Genomic DNA, 24,573 nt, shown 5'->3' on the forward strand with positions numbered 1-24,573 from the left:
GCCTTTGGGTTTGGATCAGTTTATACCGGACAGCAGCGGCCTGACCCAGAATAAAGGCAGCCCTGCCAGGACCGCCTCTGGACTGCTAGAGACTGCCTTGGATTTCTCTTTGTTGTGTTTGTAGCATGGTTTGGGCTGGAGGGGACCTTAAACCTCATCTCCTTCCAACCCCCTGCCATGGGCGGGGACACTCTCCATGTTTCTCAAGGCCTCAAAAGGACCGATTTCCACCGGCTCTCAGCCGGCTCTCCAAGCAGTTAGCTCACAAGTCCATAGAACAAGCAGGAGTAAATCCCTAGCTGGCGGCCAGCCACTCTGCACCCCTGCGTCCCTGCTAGTGGGGAGAAGGGCGGCGGGGGGGAGCTGGGGGCCGCACCGCCCCTTCCCCGCCCTCGCCGCGGCGGCTAGAGGCGAGGCTGGAGCCGGGAGCCGGCAGCCGCCGTATGGGTCCGGCACGGCCACCCTGCTGTGGGCTGCGGCTCCGGGCCCGGCCAGGGCCTGGGCTGGGGCTGCTGCTCCTGGCACTGTCCGGGGCGGCCGGGGGAAACGGGAAGGCGCCATCAGCAGGTACTGGCCTTCCCCTCCCGCCCCCAGGGGGCCAGGATAGCTCCGCCGGCAACGGCGGGTCAGAGCCGAGCAGACCGCGGGTGGGGTGGCGGTTGTGGGAGCGTGTGTGTGGTCGTTTCCCTGTCCGGGTGGTCACAGACTGGGGCAGGGCTCTTCAGCTCCCGTGGTCTGGAGAATAGGCTGTAGGCTGTCCTTCCCCCGCCCCGTTCCCTTCATTCTCCATCGCCCCAGCGAGACCTCCTGCCTCGCTTCTGCCCAAAATGGCGCCGCCCTGGAGAGAGGCAGGGGCCGCCGGTCCCGCCTGCGGCCGAGACCCTGCGGCTTTGGAGGGGCCAGACGCGCCCCTCGGGGGCTTCGCTCCGCTGGCCTGCTCGTCCCACCTCGGGTTGGTTGCTGCAGGAGTACTGCGCCTGCTGCCTCTTGGGGCAGGCACCGGCGACCGGTCCGGGAGAGCTGGCGCGAACAAAGCGGCACTGGGTGATTCCTGCCCCCGTCAGGGGAATGGGTTCCACTGCCGTGGGAAGCCGACCTGTGCCGGCGTTCCCGCTAGCCTGGCGCCGAGAGCTGGGCGCAGAGCACATCAGTTGTGAATGCGAGCCCGGAAAAGCCCGTGTTAGCGGCGGTAACAGAACTCAAGAAACTGCTCCTCCCCTTGCCTTGGTGTTACTGAGTCTTAGGAGTCATCTTAGGAGTCTCTCCACTACTCATCATCTCAGAACCTGAGACTTGTGCTCCCTGTGTGCTTTCACAGTAGCTAAAATTCTCTTCCATCTCACTTTTCCTGTTGAGAAACATCTTTCCTTTTGAAATGTGAGTGTTTCACTTTATGGAGCTGATGTCATGTCTAAGAAATTTATTTTCTCAAGAAAATGCCTTGAGAATGAAGACTAAGAAAGTAGTTGCTAGTCTTGTCTATGGAGCAGGTCATTGTGAAGAGTGGCTGAGGGAAGTGGGCTTCGTTTAGCCTGGAGAAGAGGAGCTTGATGGAATACCTCACTGCTCTCTGACTCCCTGAAAGGAGGCTGGAGCGAGATGGATGTTGGTCTCTTCCCCCTAGGAACAAGTGATAGTATGAAAGAAAGTGGCCTCAAGTTGCACCAGGGGATGGTTAGATTGGACGTTAGAAGAAACTTCTTCAGTGAAAGGATTCTCTGACAGTGCTGGTTGAATCCCCATTCCCCAGAGGTGTTTAAAGGATGCTTAAATGTGGAGCTCAGGTACATGATTTAGTAGCCCACTTGGTAGAGTTAGAGATTGGTTGGATTCAATGATCTTAAAGGTATTTTCCAACAGAAAGGATTCTATGATAGCTTACCTGTATTGGTAAAAAGCCCTCATACACTGCAGGGAAGGTGTTGGTCACTCAGATGCGTTTTGGACCTGCTCAGGCACTGCCACTGCTGTTTAGCCCTGGGCTAACAGGGCTGGGCAGTCAGCCTCACCTGCTTGCTGTGTCAGTTCACCATGCTCCAGAGCCTCATCAGTCCTTTTGTAACTGCATCTGGTGACTCCTGTGGAGGTGCCCATCGAGAGGCAGAGCCAGCCCTTGGCCTCAGGGGTTGTGCTCTCTCCTACTGGATTTGCTGTGGATGAAAAGTAATCAGAGGGTTAATTTTTCCCAATGAAAACACCCACATTTTAAACCAGTTTAAGCAGGATCATCTGTGGATGCTTTAATTTTGGAATAATGTAATAAACTTCTGTACAAACATGCACATAGGTAGCTTTCATTGGCTTAATTAAATTGGTTAAAAATCAATTTAGCTGAAGTTCAGCTGCCTTGCAGAGCCAGGGCAGGTTTTTACCTGCAAACAGTATCTCCTTGTCCAGATTGAGACTGTTTTTGCATGTACTCATTTTGCTGTTCTGAGTGTGTGACAGTGTTTTAGCAGTTATTACTGAGCTTGGCTTAGACCTACATTTTCTATTCAGTGAGCCAGATGATTCCCTCTGTTCAGATCTGTAATTATTTCCTTTATTCTTCTCTTTAATTATGTTCCTGGAACACTGTGGTAAGGCACTGTAGGGTATATTTTATACATGTATACAGATGGGGATGTTTGGTACTTGTCAAAGTTTGCTCCACATGCAAGGTTCTGCACCTAGGTCAGGACATTTCCTGATAGGTAGCAATATAGATCAGGGGATGATGTGATAGAGAGCAGCACTGCAGAGAAGGACCTGGGGGTACTGGTGGGTGAAAAGCTATATGTGAGCCAACAATGTGCCCTCACAGTCCAGAAGCCAACTGTGTCCTGAGCTGCATCCAAAGCAGCTTGGGCAGCAGGCAGAGGAAAATGATTTTGCTCTTCTGACCTGGTGAGCCCCAGCCTGCAGTACTGGGTGCAGCTCTGGTGCCCTTGGCACAGGAGAGACATGAATGTGAATCTATTAGAACTGAGCCAGAGGAGAGGCCACAGCAATGACCCAAGGGATGGAGCACCTCTGCTATGAGGACAGTCTGAGAAAGTTATGGTTGTTCAGCCTGGAGAATAGAAGGCTCTGGGGAAGCCTTCTTGTGGCCTTTCTGTACTTGAAGGGGCCAATAAGAAAGACAGAGAAAGGCCTGGTGAGACAGGACAAGTGATGATGGTTTGAAACTAAAAGAGGCAGATTTAGATTAGATACAAGGGAGAAACTTTTTACTTAGGGTGGGATGAGAGGTTGCCCAAAGGGATGGTAGATGCCATCCAAGTCAAGATGGTAGAAACGTTCCAGGTCAGGTTGTTTGGGTCTCTGAGCAACCTGCTCTAGTTAGAGGTCTCTTTTCTCACAGCAGGAGGTTGGGTTAGATGACTTTTAAAGGTCCCTTCCAACCAAAAGCATTGTGTGATGAATCTCTTAGGTGCATTTCTGCTCAAAAGTGCAGTCTAACTCTGAAGTTCACTTAACACTGCAGGAGAGTTAGACCAATTAAGTCTGTAATTAAATGACACCATGGCAAGATACCACTGCTGCTGTCTTATTCTGCGTTGTGGCTGAACTATGTTGGGCAAATAGGTTTGGAAAAAGAAGAGTTGTGGTGTTTGACACTAGAAATATTTCCTGAGGAGAGGAGTTTGGTTTCTTGATCAGCAGCTGTGTCATGTGCATGGTGACTATTTTGATGCATGAGCCTGTTTACCTGCTCAGACTCCCACAGTTGCCTTCACCATTGCTGTAAGAGTGGAGTTACACCCACTTGTGCCAGCAGTGCATTTGGCCCAGAGGTGCTATTCCAATGCCATCGAAACACTGCTACTGTAGCCAAGCTTTTATGGATTATATTTTTTTAATAAACATCACTCTAGATTATTAATTCCCCCCTCTCTGCCCCCCAAAGGTGTTGTGGTTTACTTTGGAGCCAAAGTGACTCACTCAGGAGTCTAAATTGAATTTTCATCTAAATTATATCCAGTGTGCCACCCTGCAGCTTGGTTCTGAGGTTTGATCATCTGTCAGTTCCTTGTGATTCCCTCAGCATACAGAACATCAGGCATTTGTATCTGACACAGAGCATCGTAGAATTGTTTTAGTTGGAAAAGACCTCTGCTATCAAGTCCAACTGTCAGCCTAAGACCACCATGGCCATTAAACCATATCCCAAAGTGCCATGGCCACGCCTGTTTTGAACACCTTCAGGGATGGTGACTCCACCACCTCCTTGAGTGACCTTGTTCCATGCTTAAAATGAACTTTTCTGCCCTCCCTCCACAGGTGGAAAGTGTAGCTTGCTGCAGGAGATGGATGTCATCCAGAAACAAGATGAAAACTGTTACTGCTATGTGCAAAACAGAACCTTTCACTTACAGTACATTTGGTCAACTCTTCAGGTAAGAGGCCACGTTAGACGTCGTTCAGATAAATCATACATGCCATATCGACTTCAAGCTCTAACAAGATCAAAGCAGTATGTCTGTGTAATTCATAGAATCTCAGGATGTTAGGGGTTGGAAGGGACCTTTAGAGATCATTGAGTCGAACCGCTCTGCTGAAGTACTTAGAGTAGATCACACTGAAACACACACAGGCACATTTTGAAAGTCTTCAGGGAAGGAGACACCGCAACCTTTCTGAGCAGTCTGTTTCAGTGCTCCACCATCCTCACAGTAAGGAAGTATCTCCTTGTGTTGAAGTGGAATCTCCTGTGTTGCAGCATGCCCTTGTTCCTTGCCCTGTCTCTGGGCACCACCATAAAGAGACTGGAACCTTAGATTGACCCTCATCTCTAGATATTTATAGACATTAATAAGATCCCCTCTCAGCCTTTGCAAGTCTACACAGCCCTGGATCTTTCAGTCTTTCTTCCTTGGAGAGATGTTCAAGTCTATTAATTATACTCATAGGTCTCTGTTGGTGTCTCCAGCAAATCATTGTTTCTTTTGAACTGGGGAGCCCAAAATTGGACACGGCATTCCATGTGTGGTCTCACCAGGGCAGAACAGAGTGGGAAGAGAACCTCCCTACACCTGCTAGACACTTCTTTGATTCACCCTAGGATACCATTGGCTCTCTTGTCCCATGGATAACTTGGTGCTCACTAGGACTCAAAGGTTCTTCTCTGTGGAGCTGCTTTCCAGCAGGACAACCCCTAGTCTGTACTGGTACCTGGTGTTGTTGCTCCTCAGATGAAGGACTCTGCACTTGCTCTCATTTGACTTCATGAGGTTCCCTTTGCCCAGCCCCTGTCCAGATCTCGTTGGATGGCAGCACTAGAAGGGTGTCAGGCGGGCCTATAGCATGATGCTACACAAACAAGAACTAAATGTTGTGTGGTATTTTTCTGCATGCTTTTTCTCCTGATGGCCCACTGCTCACCTCTGGAGCCAATGTTTTTGCCTGTCACAATCACCTTTATGAAACTTGGAAAGGTGAGGATAAATGGCAGCTCTGTGACTCACCCGCACACCAGGCCACAGCATAGGAGCCAGAAGTGCTGTTGTGACTAACCAAAAAGCAGCAGGAGCAGTGAATTTCTCCTTTTCTGACTAAGAGAAAGTCTTTCTACAAGAAACATGTTTAGAGATTGTACTGGTTCTAGTGTAAGCTTCCTGGAGCTCAAAAGCCTAATAGAACAATTTAATAATAGGATGCCTTCCCCTCTCCCCCCTTTGGAAAGAAAGGAATTAGATGTAGAGAGTGAAAAGGGGTAAAACACCCAAAGAATAGTCTTGCTTCAATTTGGAAGGTGAAAGAAAAAAAACTTTAACAATGAATAAAAGTTATTTAAGATAAGGGGAGTTACAAAAAGGTATAGGGAAGGGAAACAAGGTACAAAATATATATACAACTAGATTGATGACAATGGATGGAGGTAGAATCAGGAGGTGGTTGTCCCATTGTGTTGTAGGGTGGCCACGTGGCAAAACAGGAGCAGCAGGAACAAGGATGGTGCTACCAGGCAGGCAGGGCAGAGAAAGAGAAACAAGAAGTTCCTCTGTTTTTATAGGGGGTCTAGACAGGAAGTGTGAGTCGGCTCCCCACTACACTTAGGGTCAAGTTCAGACTACTCCCAGGAAGGGTTAACCCTTTATAGAGATTAGTTCAAAGCAATATAAAAAATTGGCCAATCCCAAGCAGAGATACAGGCTGGATGAGGAGTGGCTCAGGAGCAGTCTTGAAGAGAAGGACTTTGGGGTGTCAATTGATAAGAAATCAACATGAGCCAGCAGTTGTTGCTGGCAGTCCAGCAGTGAGCTGTGTGCTGGGCTGCATCAAAAACAGTGAGAGCCACAGGACAAGGGAGGGGATTCTGTCTCATTACTCCACTCTTGTGAGACCACACCTGCTGTGCTGTGGTCCCAGCATGAGGGACATGGAGCTGCTGGACCAGGTCCAGAGGAAGGCTACAAAAGATGATCAGAGGGCTGGGAAACCTCCCCTATGGGGACAGGCTGAGAGAGCTGGGGCTTTTTATCCTGGAGTAGAGAAGGCTCTGGGGATCAAAGGGGCCTACAAGAAGGGTGGGAAGGGACTTTTTACAGGGGCTTGTAGTGATAGGATGAGAGGGAATTAATTGAAGCTTGAGGAGGGCAGATTTAGACTGGAGATCGGGAAGAAATTCTTTACATTGAAGGTGTGAGACACTGGAACAGGTTTCCTGGGAAGGTTGTGGATATTCCCTCCCTGAAGCTGTTCAAGGCTAGGCTGAATGAGGGCTTGAGCAGTCTGGTCTAGTGGAAAGTGTCCCTTGCCATGGCAGGGGAGTTGGAACTACATGATCTTTAAGGTCCCTTCCAATCTAAACCATTCTATGGATTTTGTGGGCAAGTGTTACGGTGAAGCCAAATCTACTGAACCCTTCCATAGAACTTCACTGATACTGACTTTGTGGAATCACTTTGAGAGGCCTAAATCATTACTATTTGCATAATAATTAATTTTCAACAGCTAAGAATTGCACTTCCATTTTATTCCCTCTGTACTGATTTTCATTATCACTTGCATGGCTCACACTGCATAGTTCAGAAAAGCAGAAGCCCCCAGTGATTCTGAGCTGTTTCTCTGTGGCTTCTCTTTGGTTTTAGGTGAAAGTTAACAGCTCAGAAACGTTCAGGTTTGAGCCTATTTCAGAAAACAGCAACTGTCGCCATGCAGAAACTGTTTTTGAGTTCGCTGCATGTGCTGTTCAGATCTTCTGGAGACCTGAGACATCTACAGAAACTTCCCTAAGCATCAAGCAATATGGAGAGGATCTGTGTTTCAAAATACAGCCGTTCAGAGCTGAGCCCTACACCATCACTGTGAAACGAGAAAGTAAGTGCAGGAGTTTCACCTTTACATTGGTGTTTCCAGTGTTACTGAAAGCACCATCCTGAATTCACCACCATCCCTGGTGGTGTTTACAAGATGCAGAGATGTGGTGCTGAGAAACATGGTTTAGCTCCAGCCTTGGGAGAATTAGATAATGCTTGGACTTGATGATCTTAAAGGTCTTTTCCAACCCAAACAAAGCTATGATTTTATGGTCGTAGAATGGTTTGTGTTGGAAGGGACCTCCTAAGGTCATCTAGTCCAACTCCCCTGCAGTCAGCAGGAATATCCTCCACTAAATCAGGTTGCTCAGAGCCTTGTTTTAGCCTGACCTTGAATATCTTCAGGGACGAGGCCTCAACTACCTTCCTGGGCAACCTGTTGCAATGTTCCACCATCCTCATGGTAAAGAACTTGTTCCTAACATCCAATCTCAATCTCCCCTTCCCTAATTTCAAACCATTGCCCCTCATCCTATCACTGCAGGCCTTTGGAAACAGTCTCTCTGCAGCCTTCTTGTAGCCCACTCCAGGTTCTGGAATGCTGCTATTAGGTCTCCTCTGGAGCTTTCTCTTCTTCAAGCTGAACAACCCAAACTCCCTCAGCCTGTCCTTGTAGCAGAGATGTTCCAGCCCCCTGATCATTGTTGTGGCCTTCCTCTGGACCTGCTTCATCAGGTCCATGTCCTTCCTCTTTGAGGGCTCCAGAGCTGGATGCAGTATTCCAGGGGAGGTCTCAGCAGAGATCATGATGTAGATTCTTGGGACATTTCTGCTGATTCTTTATATAATCATTATGTTAGATTGAATTAGTCTAAAGTCCATTTCTTTTTTTTCTCTTCCCCCTTTTTTTAGTGCTAGATGGAAAGCTCTTGTTTTTGTTTGTAGCTGGAATTTTTCTGTTCCATTTTGCAAACAGCCTGAGCAGGTGAGTACTAGCTGCTGATTTTTGACCTCCTTTCCCAAAGCCTGTACATTTTTGGTCTGTTTTGTAAGCTGAAGAAGGCATTTCTTTGGGAAGGTGAAACAAGGAAATCAAACATCCATTTAAAACTTCTTCATACCATTTGTGTTTGGACAGATTGTGAAATACCTGGGAATGCTGCACTCTATTAATTGCTTAGCTGTGTTAGGGTTCTTGTAGCCAAGCTTCATGCACTGAGTGACACCAAGACAACCCTCAGTGAGAAGTGTGTGGCTGCAGAAAAATGCTCTCTCCATTTTGCAGGCCACTGAGGTTGGCTGAGTGCTAAACAATGCAGCCTGTGTTACAAATCATGCCTTCCTGCAGCAAGAAATGCTTAGGATGGGGTCATATGGTACCTCATTTCCCTCCACCTTTGTGCCAACCTTTCTCCATCTTCCCACTGATACATAGCAAGTAAGGGAGGATATTTGTTGTTATAGCAATACAGGTGTCCCCTGACTTCAAAGCAGAATGAGTCACAAATTGTCAGGAGGCACCTCTACAGCAAGGAGAGCAGCCACAGGTCTCAGACCTTGAATGCAAAGTCAGAGTTAATAAAAGCATAAAGCTTAAAATAAACTTGGGGTCGTTTTTGGTAACATTTGGTAACATTACAGGATCACAGGATGTTAGGGGTTGGAAGAAGGGACCTCTAGAGATGCTTCAAGCCCAACCTCTTGCCAGAGCAGGGCCATAGATTCTAGCACAGGTCACAGAGGAACACATCCAGACAGGGTGTGAAAGTCTCCAGAGAAGGAGACTCCATAACCTCTCTGAGCAGCCTGTGCCAGTGCTCTGTGACCCTTACAGTAAAGAAGTTTTTCCTCATGTCAAGCTGGAGTTTATATCCGTTGCCCCTTGTCCTGTCCCAGGGCACAAGTGAGCAGAGGCTGTCCCTGTCCTTTCTTGACTCCCATCCCTCAGATATTTATATACATTTATTAGATCCCCTTTCAGTCTTCTCCTCTCCAGACTAATCAGCCCCAGGGCTCTTAGCCTGTCCTCATCAGGCAGTGCTCCAGTCCCTTCATCATCCTTGTAGCCCTCCATTGGACTCTCTCAAGTAGATCCCTGTCCCTCTTGAACTGGGGAGCCCAGAATTGGATGCAGTTTTTGCAGTACAGAACCATGTCAGGAAGTAAAAAAAAAAAAAAAAAAAGAATTACTGCTAAGTAGAAGGTCAGGGAAATCAGAAATAGTGTATGAGCCTCAAAAAAATCAACATCATGCCCTAGGGGATCCAGCTTTGGCAGGTGGGTTAGACTTGATCTCTGGAGGTCCCTTCCAACTGCTAACATTCTGTGATCCAGGGACCTTGAAGGCTTCGTTGGGAATTTTTCCACACAAGGATTTAATATCTAAACTGGGCCTGTTAACTGTGTACCTACTGCATTACCTTTAAGCTGTGTTCAGTCCTTACTGAAGATCATTGCTGCCTTATGAACATTGGCATCTTAACCAAGCACAAGTGATGCTTCTCACAGCATTCTGCCTTCTTGTCTTACAGGAGTACCAAATGCTTTTACCTTTCTGGAATAATCCTGGGTGTTCTAGCTCTGCTGGTCTTTGTCCTGTTGGCACTTAGAAGGTTCATTCCAAGGGTAAATGTACATTTCTAAACCAAAATACCAATAGTCATCGCCATCATAATATAGAAATGAAGAACACAGAGCCAGATGCTGACCTTGCTCTGGTTTTGTGGCCAGGTAACTGCTCTGCAACGCTTGCCGGATTGCTCACATCCAGTAAATGCATTTAGGTCAGAAGCAAGTCGTAGTTAGCTTGCTCCAGGGTTCAAACTAAACAGGAATCTGCTGATGTGCAAAAATTGCTTCTTTTGAAACATACATTATTTTTATGGATGTAAGCTTACTTTTGAATTTATAAATCAGTGTAAATCAAAATGTAGTTTTTTAGTGGCATCTGAGAGAGATTCTTGTCCGTTCACCAGAGGCAATTCATTGCAAGACAGATGTGAATTTTCCCTTTACTTCAACAGAGTCCATGCATTCCCACAATGTTGCTGAGATCTCTTCACTGGGAATGCACTACAGTGGGCTCCAACAAGCCACAGGGACATGACACACATGTATGCAGTTGCTACACTTAGAATTGAGATCATAAAGTTGTAGAAAGCAGAGCACTACAGTGGAGTAAGCCCTGTAGCTCTACCAGGTATCACATCGGTTTTGGCTTAAGTTCCCTTGCACACAATGGACCTGATTCTGACTTGAAATGTTTTCACAGAATCACAGAAACGTTCTGGTTGGAAAAGACCCCCAGGATCACCAAGTCCAACCAACATCCGTGCTCTGCAAAGTTCACCCTAAACCATATCCCCAAGCACCACAGCCAAATGACTTAAACACATCCAGGGTTGGTGACTCCACCACCTCCCTGGGCAGCCCATTCCAATGCCTTACCACTCTTGCTGGGAAAAAAATGTTTCCTAATGTCCCATCTAAGCCTACCCAGTTGCTGCTTGAGGCTATTCCCTCTTGTTCTATCACTAATTACCTTTGAGAAGAGACCAGCATCAGCTTCTCCACAAGGTCCTTTCAGGTAGCTGTAGACAGCAATGAGGTCTTTCCTTAGCCTCCTCATTTTCACACTAAGCAGCCCCAGCTCACTCAGTCACTCCTCATAAGATCTATTCTCCAAACCCTTCCCCAGTTTTGTTGCCCTCCTCTGGAACTGCTCCAGCACCTCCACATCCTTCTTGTAATGAGGTGCCCAAAACTGAACACAGTACTCAAAGTGTCACCTCGCCAGAGCCGAGTTCAAGGGAACCATCAATCACCTCCCTACTGCTGCTGTACACAGCATTTCTAGTCCCAGCCAGCATGACATTGGCTTTCTTTGCCACTTGGGCGCACTGCTTGTTTGTCAATGACAACCCCCAGGTCCGTTCCTGCCGGGCAGCTTTGCAACCACACTTCCCCAAACCAGTAGCATTGCTTGGGGTTGTTGTGGCTCAAGTGCAGGACCTGGTATTTGGCCTTATCACAGCTCATGCCATTGACATTGGCCCATCCATCCAGTCTATCCAAGTCCCTCTGTAGAGCCTCCCTACCCTCCTGCAGATCAACACTGCCACCCAACTTGGTGTCATCTGCAAACTTACTGCTGACACGCTCTATGTCTTCATCAAGGTCATCAATAAAGATGTTGAACAGAAGTGGTCCCAGCACTGAGCCCTGGGGACACCACTTGTGACCAGCTGCCAGCTGGATTTAACTCCACTCACCACCATCCTCTGGGCCCTTTTGTCCATCACTGCTTTACCCAGTAGAGCTGTGCTTGTCTGAGCCATGAGCAGTCACTTTGGCCTGGAGAATTCTGGGGGGAGACAGTGTCAAAGGCTTTTTGGAAGTCTAGGTAGCCTTTGAGTTTTGATTTTTTCCAAAGGTTTTAATTTTTTTTTATATTTAATTTCCAGCACAGTACCTTCTGGATCTTAATGAGTGGCTGCTGGATGTTCTCCCTCTATTTAATTTACTGCTTCAAAGAGAATACTCAGTGGTTGTGGTCTGAACACAGAGTCTACTTACTGGGTAAGACAATTACCAGAGAATGTGCTGCACATTTTGTGTTAATTTAGCAGTTAGGTGAATACCTGCCCATAAAAAAACCCAAATCAAGTGACTCATTTATGGAGTACATTTTTCTCCCAAGCCATTGATGTTGGAATATTTCAAATGCATTCAACTGAGCATTTACTCACGTTGTGTCATTAAAGGAGTTTGGGACAGTGGGCCAGTCGCAGCTGTAAGAGCAGACTTCTTCTGTATTATTTGTTCACTGATTTGTCATTACAAGCCTACTTTGTAACAGCAAAAGGGCAGCCACACTGGTTTGCACGTTGCTGGATCTGGGAACTGGATGCAGAAATTACTAACTGGATGTTACTGGACTCTGGAGTGACTCCAGCTGCAGTGCTAGGTACAGCTCTGCAACCCTCAGCACAAAGACGTAAACCTGTTGGAGCAGATGCAGAGGACGCAAAATCGATCCAAGGGCTGGAGCACCTCTGCTGTGAGGACAGGCTTGAGAGAGCTGAGGTTGTTCAACCTGGAGAATGGAAGACTCCAGGGGAACTTTACTGTGGCCTTTCAGTACTTGAATGAGCCAATAAGAAAGCTAGGGACAGACTTCTTAACAGAGCCTGTTGTGACAGGATGAGGGGTGATGGTTTGAAACTAAGAGGGAGATTTAGGCTAGATACAAGGAAGATTTTTTTACAGTGAGAGTGGTACAACAGTGGCTCAGGTTGCCCAGAGAGATGGTAGATGGATGCCCCATCCCTAGAACCATTCCAGATCAGATTTTTTGGGTCTCTGCACAACCTCTGTAGTTGAAGATGTCTCTGCTCAGTGCAGGAGGGTTGGTCTAGATAACCTTCAATGGTCCTTTCCAACCTAAAGCCTTCTGTGAATTCATGTGGCTGCAGAGGTTGACAGATCTATTGACCTGGCACCTGCCTCAGCATTCTTGCCTGGGCAGAACTCACATGCTGCATTAGCTAAAAGCTGCTCACAGATCACTTCCTGAACTCTTAGCACACTTTTGAAAGATAAAGCATACAGAGATACCTGCAGGATGTTGTAAGACAAACAAGAATCAGTAGTTTCAACTTCCCAGCAGTTGCAAGCTTTGTGAACCAAACTAATGATAGTTATATGAGTACTTGGCATATTTTTCTCCATGTCACAGAATTGTCAGGGCTGGAAGGGACCTCAAGGATCTTCTAGTTTCAACCCCCCTGCCATGGTGAAGGATACCTCACACTAGATCAGGTTGCTCAGAGCCACATCCAGCCTGGCCTTAAACTCCTCCAGGAATGGGGCTTCCACCACCTCCCTGGGCAACCTGTTCCAGTGTCTCACCACTCTCATGGTGAAGAACTTTGTAACATCCAATCTGAATCTGCCAACTTGTAGGTTTGCACCATTTCCCCTAGTCCTATCACTACCTGACACCCTAAAAAGTCCCTCAGCAGCTTTCTTGTAGCTCCCTTCAGGTACTGGAAGGCCACAATAAGGTCTCCTTGGAGCCTTCTTCAGACAGAACAGCCCCAAGTCTTTCAGCCTGTCCCCTTAGGAGAGGAGCCCCAGCCCTCATGGCCCTTCTCTGGACACATTTCCAGCATGTCCATATCTTTCTTGTAATAGGGGTTCCAGAACTGGAAGCAGTACGCCTGGTAGGGTCTCACCAGAGTGGAGTAGAGTGGAAGAATCACCTCCCTCGACCTGCTGGGCACACTTCTTTTGATGCAGCTCAGGATACAGCTGTCCTTCTGTTCTGCTTCTGCAGGGTATTTTCTGGCTGTTGGATTTGCCAGCTTTGCTGTTTGCTATCAGCATGGACCACTGACCACTGACCTGAGCATAACCTTGTTCACGTGGACGCTCCAGCTGACAGCCTTTCTCCTGATATACTGTGGGGTCACCATCCCGCAGGTCGCGTATGCGGTAATAGCAGTCAGCCTCTGTTCCAAAGGCCTGGGCTACCCCCTTGGCGCTGCCTGTCGCATCGGCAGGTTGGTACATACGTGTCAGTGTCCATGTCTCGTGTGGGGAGACAGCCTGCAGAATCTGAGAGGAGCAAGCAGATGTTAAGAAGTGACAATCCTTGCAGATTAGGTAGCATCAAGTTCAGAGACTAAAGACCCATGTCCACAGAACCACAAAGCGGTTTCACAGAATCATAGAATGGTCTGGGTTGGAAGGTACCTCAAAAGGTCATCTAGTCCAACCCCCTTCGCAGTCAGCAGGGACATCCTCAAATAGAGAGGTTGCTCAGAGCCTTTTTGAGCCTCACCTTGAATATCTTCAGGGATGAGGCCTCAACCACCTCCCTGGGCAACCTGTTCCAGTGTTCCACTACCCTCATGGTGCAGAACTTGTTCCTAACATCCAATGTAAATCTGCTCTTCTCTAATTTCAAACCATTGCCCCTCATCACTGCAGGCTTTTGGAAACAGTCCCTCTGTGGCCTTTTTGTAGGCCCCCTTCAGGTACCACAGGGCTGCTGTTAGGTCTCACTGGAGCCTTCTGCTCTCCAGGCTGAACAACCGCAGCTCTCTCAGCCTGTCTTTGTAGCAGAGGTGTTCCACTGATTTTGGTTTTCCAAGGTTATTATTATACCTTTAATTGGTGGAAACAATCTGTGGAGACATTCTCCTGTCTTCCCAGAGCTATATTTACACTGTGGCCTCTGGAATGTGAACTGCGTGCAATGTGTAGACCTCTGTTTACTGAGTGCATTAGTGACAGAGGACCAGCGTGTTTGTTCATCCTTCAGTTAGAGGCATAAATGCAAATACACTCTCAAATGAAGCACAAATGCAACACTCAAAATGAGGATTCTAAAAAGCCTTGTCAATTTACATGTCTTTTTAACCTTCAGTGGTAGTATCCGGATTCAGAATCTGTTAAGTCCAGACTGCCCTGTAGCAGTCGACTTCTCCTGAATCAGAGAACCAGGAGGATGTAAAGGCTAGAACTGGCATAACCAAAAGAATAAAACCCAAGTATTTTCTTTTTCAGTCTTTTACACATTGTTTAGTTTTGAAGAACTTATTGCTTTGCTCCTGTGTTCTTTTTAGATGAAATGTGGACTGGGTCAGAGCTTTTTTATTGTAGGTAGAAGTTATTGCTTGTTGAAGACTGATATTTTTGAGGGTTTTGCCTGCAGTTGAGCAGCACACAGAAAACTGCAATATACAGGATCAATACATACCTGATGTAAGCAGGTTCAGCTTACTCTGAAATTAGCAAGGGTGGGTTGAAAAAGTCACAGACTCACAGAATGGTAGGGGTTGCAAAGGACCTCCAGGGATCATCGGGTCAAAACCTCGGCCAAAGTAGGATCACCTAGGGCAGGCCACACAGGAACATGTCCATAGTGACTTTGAAAAGTCTCCAGAGAAGGAGACTCCACAACTCCTCTGCACAGCATGTTCCAGTGCTCCATCATCCTCACAGTAAAGAAGTTTCTCCTCCTGTTTAGGTGGAACTTCCTTCTAGCTTATATCCATTATTCCTCGTCCTATTACTGGGTGAGAACATGTCTGGTTTACCCTGGGACACTAGTTTGTGCTCCGTGTGGACCTCTTGTGTTTCATTTACTCATACTTCTATAAAGCCCCAAAGCACTGAACTATAGCTCTATAAATCTCTTAGGAGAATAAGGGTTTTTTTGCCCTGGTTCAAAACATGAAGGAGCAGCATCAACCTGTGAGGTCATGATGCCAGCTACACAGTTCAGAGCAGCAGATGAATCAAAATCACTAAGAATCTTGCATTATTTGTTGATAAGCTCAGTACTGATCCCACTGAGCCAGCAAGGCCTTCACCATTTGACCTGAGCATGGGCTACAGTTCATTCTTGCTCTGTAGGCAGACTAGGAGGGAAGCTGAAGGCTGCTGTTTGGACCAGGTGTTTTTATACAGAGCTGAAAGTTTTACAGGCATCCAGCCCTTGCTTTTCTTAACTCATCACAACATCTAAATTGACAGCAGTCGACAGAAGGGAGCAGAACATGGCACACTTTCTAATTGATAGCTAATTAGATTCTACATCGCTACGCAGCAGCTTAAAAAACCCTCAGCTTGAAAACAGTTTGGCCTCAGAATACTCAGTTTTGTAACTTAAAGCGAGACTTAGGAGAAGTGATCCAGTAAACAACAGGAACAACTCCGAACAGACTCAGCTTGCTGCTTGTCTTTGAAGTTATACATGCAGCCTGTGCCTCTGCACAGGCACAATTTACATGTTGCACCTAAAAATGACTGAGCAAGCAGCCATCTCTGGAATTCTCTGAGATACACACTTAAGGATCTGATCCAGAGATCATTTGAAGCTCATTTAGGTGTCATTTCCTGCAGTACTCAGCACTGGCAAGGCCACAGTTTGAGAACTGGTTTCAGGTTTGGGGGCTTCACTACAGAAAAAGACATTGAGGTGCTGGAGCAGATCCAGGGAAAGGCAATGAAGCTGCTGAAAGGTCTGGAGAAGAAGGTTGGTGAAGAGTGCCTGGGGAAACTGGGGTTGTTTAGTCTGGAGTAGAGGAAGCTAAGGGGAGACCTCATTGCTCTCAGCAACTCCCTGAAGGGAGGTTGGAGCCAGGTGTGGGTCTGTCTCTTCTCCCTAGTAGCAACAGGAGAGGAAATTGCCTCAAATTGCATCAGGGTAGGTTTAGGTTGAATATTAGAAGAAAGTTCTTCACTGGAAGGGCTTTTCAACAGTGGAATAGGCTCCCCAAGGAGGTGGATGAATCCCCATCCCCAGAGGGGGTTTAAAATATTGGAGAATAAATCTTAGAAGGAGCAACTGAAGGAGCTGGGGCTGTTTAGTGTGAAAAAGAGGAGGCTGAGAGGAGACCTTCTTGCTCTCTACAGCCACCTGAAAGGATGATGTGGAGAGGCTGGTGCTGGTCTCTTCACACAGGTAATTAGTGATAGAACAAGAGGGAATGGCCTCAAGCTGCATCAGGGTAGGTTTGGCTTGGACATTAGGATTTTTTTTCCTGGAAAGAATGGTCAGGCATTGGAATGAGCTGCCCAAAGAGGTGGTGGAGTCACCAACCCTGCATGTGTTTAAAAGTTGTTTGGATGTGGTGCTTGGGGATATGATTTAGGGTGCACCTTGTAGAGTAGGGTTATTGGTTTGACTTGGTGATCCTGGGGGTCTTTTCCAACCTGAATGTTTCTGTGATTCTGTGTAGGCAGAGCTGTGCTGAGGGACATGGTTTAGCACTAGTCTTGGCAGGGTTAGATCACGGTTGGACTCGAGGATCCTAAAGGTCTTTTCCAGCCCAAAAGATTCTAGTTCAGTTGATGCCTAGGGGGTAAACAAGCTAGCAAACCGAAGACATCTCATCCGAAAATGTTTGTGCAAGAATGCAGTTTCTTCTCTTGAAAGGGTGAAAGTTAGTAAGAGGTAGTAGAGGAAAAATGATAGACCATACTTACATGGCAGAAGACCTTGAGATACTAAGTGATTTTTTTTCATTCTAGAAAAATGAAAAACCACTTTCAAGCTAAAAAGTTGGAGTTTAAATTCCTGACCGAAGAGGAGTATCGAGAACAAGGTGAAACAGAAACCATCAGAGCCTTGGAGGAGCTACGCTCGTTCTGCAGGAACCCTCACTTCCCATCGTGGTTAGCTGTATCCAAGCTGCAGTCCCCACACAGGTAAGGACCCTTGGCCTCTCTCCAGCAGAAACACCTTGTGCAGCTGCTGCTGCACAGCAAATCCAAACACTACTGCAGGCACCATCCCAGCTGCCTTTATCTCACAGGCAGCCAGACCTGTGGCCAGCTTTACCTTCTTGAGTTGTCCCACTAAAGAGCACAGCCACACCTCTCAAGGATATTATGTGCTGGTGGTAATAAACCCCTTGTTTGTTCCTCCCTGACCATAAATTACTCTGGGAGTTTGCAGACACTCACAGCTAATTCATGGTGATGGCAGCTTGCCTTAAAACTCTTCCTACACTGCCCCTAAGTTCCTTCATGGTGACCCTGGTGGCTGAGGCAGTGCCACGCCCCCTTCAGTTTTTAGAGCAGTAACCTTGTGCACTGTGTGAAACTGGGACAACCTGCTCAAATATAACCTGCATTCAGCTTTCCAACTGCAGCTGCACAGCCAAAGGAATCTTACTGCTTGAAGGATCAAACAATATCTAAGGCTAAGAATGCAGAGAAGGAAATTGGTACCTGCACCTAGGGGGTTTAACAGGTAGAAGAGCTGCTCCAGGTGTAGTTTATTAGATGTGGTTTTGGAAGGGTCAGATCAGTCAAAAGTCTTGCAGAATATAAAAACCATCATCATAGCAACACATTTCTCTCCAACCCAAAACATCAGCATATCAAAAGCAGAGTTTCACATGGTGGTTACCAGGAAGACTTGGCTCTTGCCATAGATCCAAATGTCAGGGTTCCAAAGGAGCCCCACAGAGCTAAGTGTCAGGATTCCAAAGGAGCCCCACAGAACCAAGGTCAGGACTCCTAAGGACTCCCACAGAACCAAGTGTCAGGACTCCAAACGAGCCCCATTCAGCTCAGAATTTAATCAATAAAAAGTCCAAACTAGTTGCAGAACCTTTTTTTCCCTTGGATGGGCACACAGCCAGCCTCTTTGCCACGTTTTAGAAGTAGCAGGTTTCAAAGACACAAGAAAGAAAAGCTCACTGCAGTATTGTGACACAAAATACTGCCAAACGCACAAACAACTGAGAAGTATTCTCTAGCTTAGTTAGCACGGTTCTTGTAAGCTGTTGATTATAAAAACACAAAAAGGAGAACCAGCAGCAGCCTGATGGAGTTGAGCACCTCTTCAAGCTTCCATTAAGCATCAGAAGACAGCTCAGCTTAAAGCAAACCTGTCAAACACAGCCAGTCCAACTCTGTTCCCCATTTAGACTAACAGTGCTTCCAAGAAGAGCGAGGTGACAACACTCCTCTTGCAGAAATGTGAAGCCTAAGATGTAAATTATTGATCAGTTTACCAGAACTCCAGAATGTAGCTGCATTTCCTTCTTACATTTCTCTGATGCTGTCGACACTTACCCAGGTGTCAGAACTGCCGTCTGTTTCCACACGCCTGCCAGAAACCTCCAGCTCCATTCTCTCTCCTCAGTGGAATTGCCCACTGAAAGTCAATTCCTGGCCAACTGAAATGTTGGGAGGGTGCTAAGTTCAGGCTTTGTTCTGCCAGACCTCCATTTGGGCATTTACTCGCCAGTCTGCAACTCCAGGTTCACCCAAGGCAGGAATTACAGAATCACAGGATGGAAGGGACCTGTGGAGACCACCCAAGCCAACCTGCCTGCTAAACCAGGGTCACCCACAGCAGGTTGTCTGGGATCATAGTGTCCAGGTGGTTTTGGAATCTCTCCAGAGAAGGAGACTCCACAACCTCTCTGGGTAGCTTGCTCCAGGCCTCCAGCACCCTCACACCAAAGAATTTCTTCCTTGTGATTAGGTGGAACCTACTGAGGTTCCAGTTTGTGCCCATTGCCCGTTGTCATGTCACTGGGCACCACTGAAAAGAGTCTGGCCCCACTCTTTAGCTACTGCTCAGCACTGATCAGATCCCCTCTTAGGCTGCTCTTCTGCAGGCTGAACAGCCCCAGGTCTCTCAGCCTCTCCTCAGAGCTGCTCCAGTCCACTATTCTTTGGCAAGACTTTAGCTCAGCTTGCCCAGAGTGTCCCTGCAGCACCAGACGTGAGGTGACAGCACAGCAAGGTAGGACTGTGATGTTCTCCCCATTTGCCCTTCCCTTGGCAATGCCACCTTACCTGAGCTCTTACAGCCCTTGTCTCAGGTACACCCCAGCTTTATTTTCAGAAGCTAAAGCCCCATCTATCCAACTGTACAAATGCTTACTCTGGATTACCACACGAGTACTGACAAGGTGTGAAAACTAAGCCAGATCCTGCTTAGTCACAAGACCTTGCAGATGGTCTCCAGAAGAGAAAAAGATCACTTTTATGGAACAAAGTGAAAAGATGAGGCAGAACAGATCCTCAGGGTTGTTGCCACCTGTTGTAATTTACTCTCTTGTTCAGGACTCCCTAGCTCACACTGCAACTTCCCCTTGTCTGCACTGGCTGTGGGCAGATCCTTATGACATCCCTGCTTAACTGGCAATATCCTGGGCTTGGGCTTTACAGTAATTTGGTTTTTCCCCTTCAATAACCTGCCAGGTTTGCAGCTTTTGTCCTGGGATCTTCTCACATCTCACCTGCAGAAGCAAGGGCGCATGATGAGGAATACAGCATTTGGAGCTGCTTCCTTGAAGAGCAGCTCTTTGAGCCAAGGGCAGAATTTGAGCAGGACAACCTAGCCAATCCCATTCATGAAGGAGATGAGGAGGATGAAGATGAAATGCCTAAACAAACTGTATTTCCATATGCTACTGAGTTGCTCTGAGCTTTGAGAAGTAAACAAAGGAGAGGGGAAAGACATTCATCCTGGAAAGGAAGGTTATGGAGAACTGTGTGGTGGTTTCTTGTGGTTGCTGCTGGACAAACAAGGACTGCTGAAAAAAAACTTTCCTGTGTCACTGATATCTGCTGGTAAGAGCAACAGGAGACCAGAGGGGCTGCTCCAGTGAAGATGATTCTCCTGCTGTTAGTACTTCTAACTGGGGAAGTAAATGCTGCCTATCACCACAGCAAGCGTTGGCAGCAGCCTTCTCACCAGGATGCTTTCTTTCCACAGACACTACATCCAGAAAACAGAGAATCTGTTTTGGCCTCTTTTCATTGTCAAGTCCTCTCTGGTGAGCACTAAAGGGAGAAGTCACTATCAGTACTCTACTTTTACTAAGTACCTTGAGTGTCAACAGTTGTGATAATGCTGATACACCATTTTTATTGATTGTGAGACTTTTCAGTAGAGAGGGAACACAGCTGAATGAGGGTGGTTTGCTCTTCTGGCTAAGCTTGCTCTCTGTTAGCTTCACTTCGCCTCTCTATGGTTGGCTGAAGCTCCTCTTACACTGCAGAACTCTGCCTGACTTTTCACCCTTTGCTTATATTCTGCTCTTGATCTCTGCTCTTAGTTACAATGCAACTGTTTCTTTCCAGGCCTATTTCTTCACATACTCTTCTCTACTTGTCCCTCTGCTGAACCTGTCTCCATGCCTCGGTTTATCCATCTCTGACAACTACAGATGATTTAAGAGGGGATTTCTGTCCCCAAATGCATTGTTACATTTCAGTTTCACTATCATCTTACCTCAGACAGGTGCTTGGCCCATTCCAGGCCTCTCAATGAGCCAGAAGACAAGGCTGAGGCTGTTTCAGCTGCTTAGAAGAAAGGGAGCAATGCTGTAACCATGTAGTTGGGAATGCAGATAACCCTCACACAGCTCCTCGGAGTCCTCACTAGTTTGCTTATTCAGTAGTGTGTGGCAAGTCATTCTGGGCCAGACAAGAAGGGAAGGATACCTGGTTCCTATCATTCCTTCTGCCCTCTTTGGGATTTACCACAGGAGGGTGTGTGGGGAGGAGAAGAGCAGAAGAGGGAAAGAAGCTTAAATAGGCAAATGTCTCTCAGCTTATGTATTAGAGCTCTAGACTGTCACCTCATCCACCTGCAGAGGTCATTTCCTTTTGTCGTTTACACTGTCTCTGGACTCCTCTCTCTCCAGCTTGCTGTTTTCCTTTACTGTCATCCAAACTGCAGAAAACAAAAGCTGAACAATTCTGTCATTACTTTTACAAACCCTCCCAGAGCTGCCCGTGGTGGGAAGCCTCTCTCTCTCCAGAAGGGCATGTCCCACCAGGGTATGCTTGCTCTCTCTAACATGCCTAGCATGCACTGCTGTAGTTTCTGGTTGTCTACTGCTGGACAAAGGAGTCTCTGAACAGAGCTAAGAAGCGCTGCTGCTTTACCGCATTCCAAAAGCTTGTCTGTATAAAATGGGACTCAGAGTCAGTGCTTGAAAGCCTTGTAGGCTCCTTTCTCTTTTATATATGGCTTCAACTTCATTGTAGAATGAACTGTTCCATTTTACAGCCAGGAGACACTTCACACCGTTCAGTGATGTAATTCATAAAAACATATGCAGAAGCTATAGCACGTGTAGCAGAGAAGCCTTGTCAAGGAGGTGAGCCAAAATACACTCCTGGTTAACTCCACACTGTTCAGACACAGAGCAAGAGTTCTGTTCAGGGGGGCCACTGGCAGTAAGCCTCTGAGAGAGGCTGCTGCTACCAGAGTCACAGTTAAATGGCATCCACCCTCTGGAAGTCAGGCTTGGCTTGCAGGGTTATGTCACTAGCAAAAAGCAGTTGTGAAAATCAAGGAAAGCCTCAGTCTCTCTGGTGGTTTGGGAGAAGGATGGAAATTCCCTATCCCAAACAGTGCTCTTCGTAGACTGAAGAGTAAATACTGGAACAGGCTGCCCAGGGGTGTGATTGAGGCCCAGTCCCTGGAGACATTCAAGATGAGGCTTGATGTGGCCCAGAGCAGCCAAATCTACTTGGAGGTGGTCCTTGCTGACTGTAAGGGGTAGGGCAAGATGACTTCTAAAGGTCCCTTGCAATGCAATGTGTGACCTAAGGCCTGTGTCTCTGTTGTGAAAATGAAGTACTTAAAATTGCGACAGAGGAGTTAAAAAAGGCTACTTGAAATGATGCCTGAAATGGGTTTTTGCATGTTTTAAAACGCACAGGTTTTATTCAGTGTACTTTGTAGCAAGCTAAGATCTTCCATCCATCCAACTGGAGGCAAAGTTGGAGAATCAGATTTGTTCTAGCTTCAACCCAATTTTTCTGGATTCCTTCTCTTTACTGAGGCAGCAATGATGATCCAGCCATAAGTGATATGTATTTATATACAGTAGTCTATATACATGCAGATAATGTTTTACATAAGCAATGTACTAATGGGAAAATCCCTCCAAATGCAGGCAATTCCAGATTTTGGACACTGTCCCTATCCCTGAGTTCTTTAGAACATCACCAAGCAAACTTACTTCAACAAAGGGAAATACATATGTGTATATATATATAAAAATAAATCATCTCAGGTTTTATGCTGTTGTAAAATCATTTGCCAGGGATGGGTAAATTCCTATCCAAAAAGCAGAGCAGGAAGCTAAGTACATCCAAGGCAGAAGGGCAGCAGTATGACGATGACTGCTTTAGCAGACAGCTGATGCTGACCTTCAATATCCTCCCAGGCATTTTCCAAAGCTGGGAGCATTCTGTAAGCAAAGCCCTCCAAAAACAAGTGCTGACACTGAGCCCTCTGCCAGCACTGAGATACTGGCACAGTGTTCTTCCTGTGACAGATGAAGAGGTTGACTGACACACATCTGCTAAGTACTGTCCAGTGTCCAGCCAGAAAATCTGGGAACAGGGTCTGGATGTTAATCCGTTGCCTTAATCTTTGCCTTTCTTCCCCAAGGAAGGATGAGCCACATCCATTTTCTGTTTCATGGTTTTTTAAGTTAGAAATCCATCGTTATTTTGCATTCAGGCACAGCACATTTGATAAACTTCTGTACTTGCAAGACTTTCAAAAATAAAGTATTTTTGAGCTATGTGCTTCTTCTCCCTCATCAGTTCGCTCTCCCCTCTACCTCCAGCATAGCTCCCTGAAGGGACCTGCCATTCTCATTCTCCACTCACGACAGATCCAAAGTAGCCTGAGGGCAAATTCACAAGGTGATAGTGAGGTCTGGCAGTCACAGGCACACGCACAGCAAAGCAGAACAAAGACCTCTCCCTGCCATCACTTTGTACAAGTTCAAGTTCAGCAGCTGAAATAGGGAACTTTCCACTGTCATACACCTGAGCTAACACAACTCCAAACAGATGTGCTGCTGTGCAGGGCAGGTGGAACACTGCAAACACATCTCCTTGATCAGAAATAAGAAGTGGAAGCACTGCCATGCAAGGGACTTGGCCCTACACTGAGCAACCTCCACCTCAGGAGTCTGAGGTGACAAATGTCATTGGGTTCAGACTCACAATGTCCTGAACACTTCCACCCCAGCCTGTTTGTGCTGTGCATTATGTGCATCCCCTCCATTCTCCTCCCTCCACAGAAGGAATTATTGCTTACAGTTGGAATTTCTGATGAAAGGAGTTGTAATGTTTTGCAAGGAGGGCTCTGCAGAAGGATCTGGGTAGACTGGATCAATGGGCTGAGGATACCGTGCAAGGTTCAACAGGGCCAAGTGCCAGGACCTGCACTGAGGTCACAGCAACCACATGAACACTCCAGGCTTGAGGCAGCTGCCCAGCAGAAAAGGACCTGGGGTTATTGGTTGACAGTTGGCTGGACATGAGCCACTAGTGTGCCCAGCTGGCCCAGAAGGCCAACAGCATCCTGGCCTGGATCAGAAATAGTGTTGTCCCTTTGTACTCAGCACTTGTGAGGCTACACCTCGAGTACCAGGTTGAGTTTTGGGCCCTCACACCAAGAAAGACATTGAAGCTCTGGAATGTGTCAAGAAAGGCAACAAAGATGGTGAAGGGTCAGGAAAAACCAAGTCTTGCAAGGATCAGCTGAGGGAACTGGGGTTGTTAAATCTGGAAAACTGGAGGCTGAGTAGAGACCTTCTTCTCTACAACTCCCTGAAAGGAGACTGAAGTGGGCTTGGTCTCTTCTCCCAAGCAGCAAGTGATAGGATGAGGAAATGGCCTCAGGTTGCACCAGGGTTAGCTTAGGTTGGACATGGGAAGAAACTTCTTCCCTGAAAGGGTTCTCAAACACTGCAACAGGTTCCCCAGGGAGGTGGCCAAGTCCCCAACCCTGGAAGTGTTTAAAAGAGGCAGAGAT

The 24,573-nt window shown here is 47.0% G+C and overlaps 1 protein-coding gene across 1 annotated transcript; it reads left to right on the forward strand.

The window, feature by feature from the left end:
• Positions 1-253: 253 nt before the first annotated feature.
• Positions 254-23,329, forward strand: NEMP2 (nuclear envelope integral membrane protein 2). The gene is made up of 9 exons (XM_064157740.1): positions 254-567; positions 4,264-4,379; positions 7,074-7,302; positions 8,154-8,226; positions 9,773-9,866; positions 11,705-11,819; positions 13,579-13,804; positions 17,286-17,462; positions 19,980-23,329. Exons 1-9 carry the CDS (start codon positions 444-446, stop codon positions 20,203-20,205), a joined length of 1,380 nt encoding a protein of 459 aa, XP_064013810.1. The 5' UTR covers positions 254-443; the 3' UTR covers positions 20,206-23,329.
• Positions 23,330-24,573: the final 1,244 nt, after the last annotated feature.

This window comes from Pogoniulus pusillus, chromosome 2 (genome assembly GCF_015220805.1).
Source record: "Pogoniulus pusillus isolate bPogPus1 chromosome 2, bPogPus1.pri, whole genome shotgun sequence".
Classification (NCBI taxonomy): domain Eukaryota; kingdom Metazoa; phylum Chordata; class Aves; order Piciformes; family Lybiidae; genus Pogoniulus; species Pogoniulus pusillus.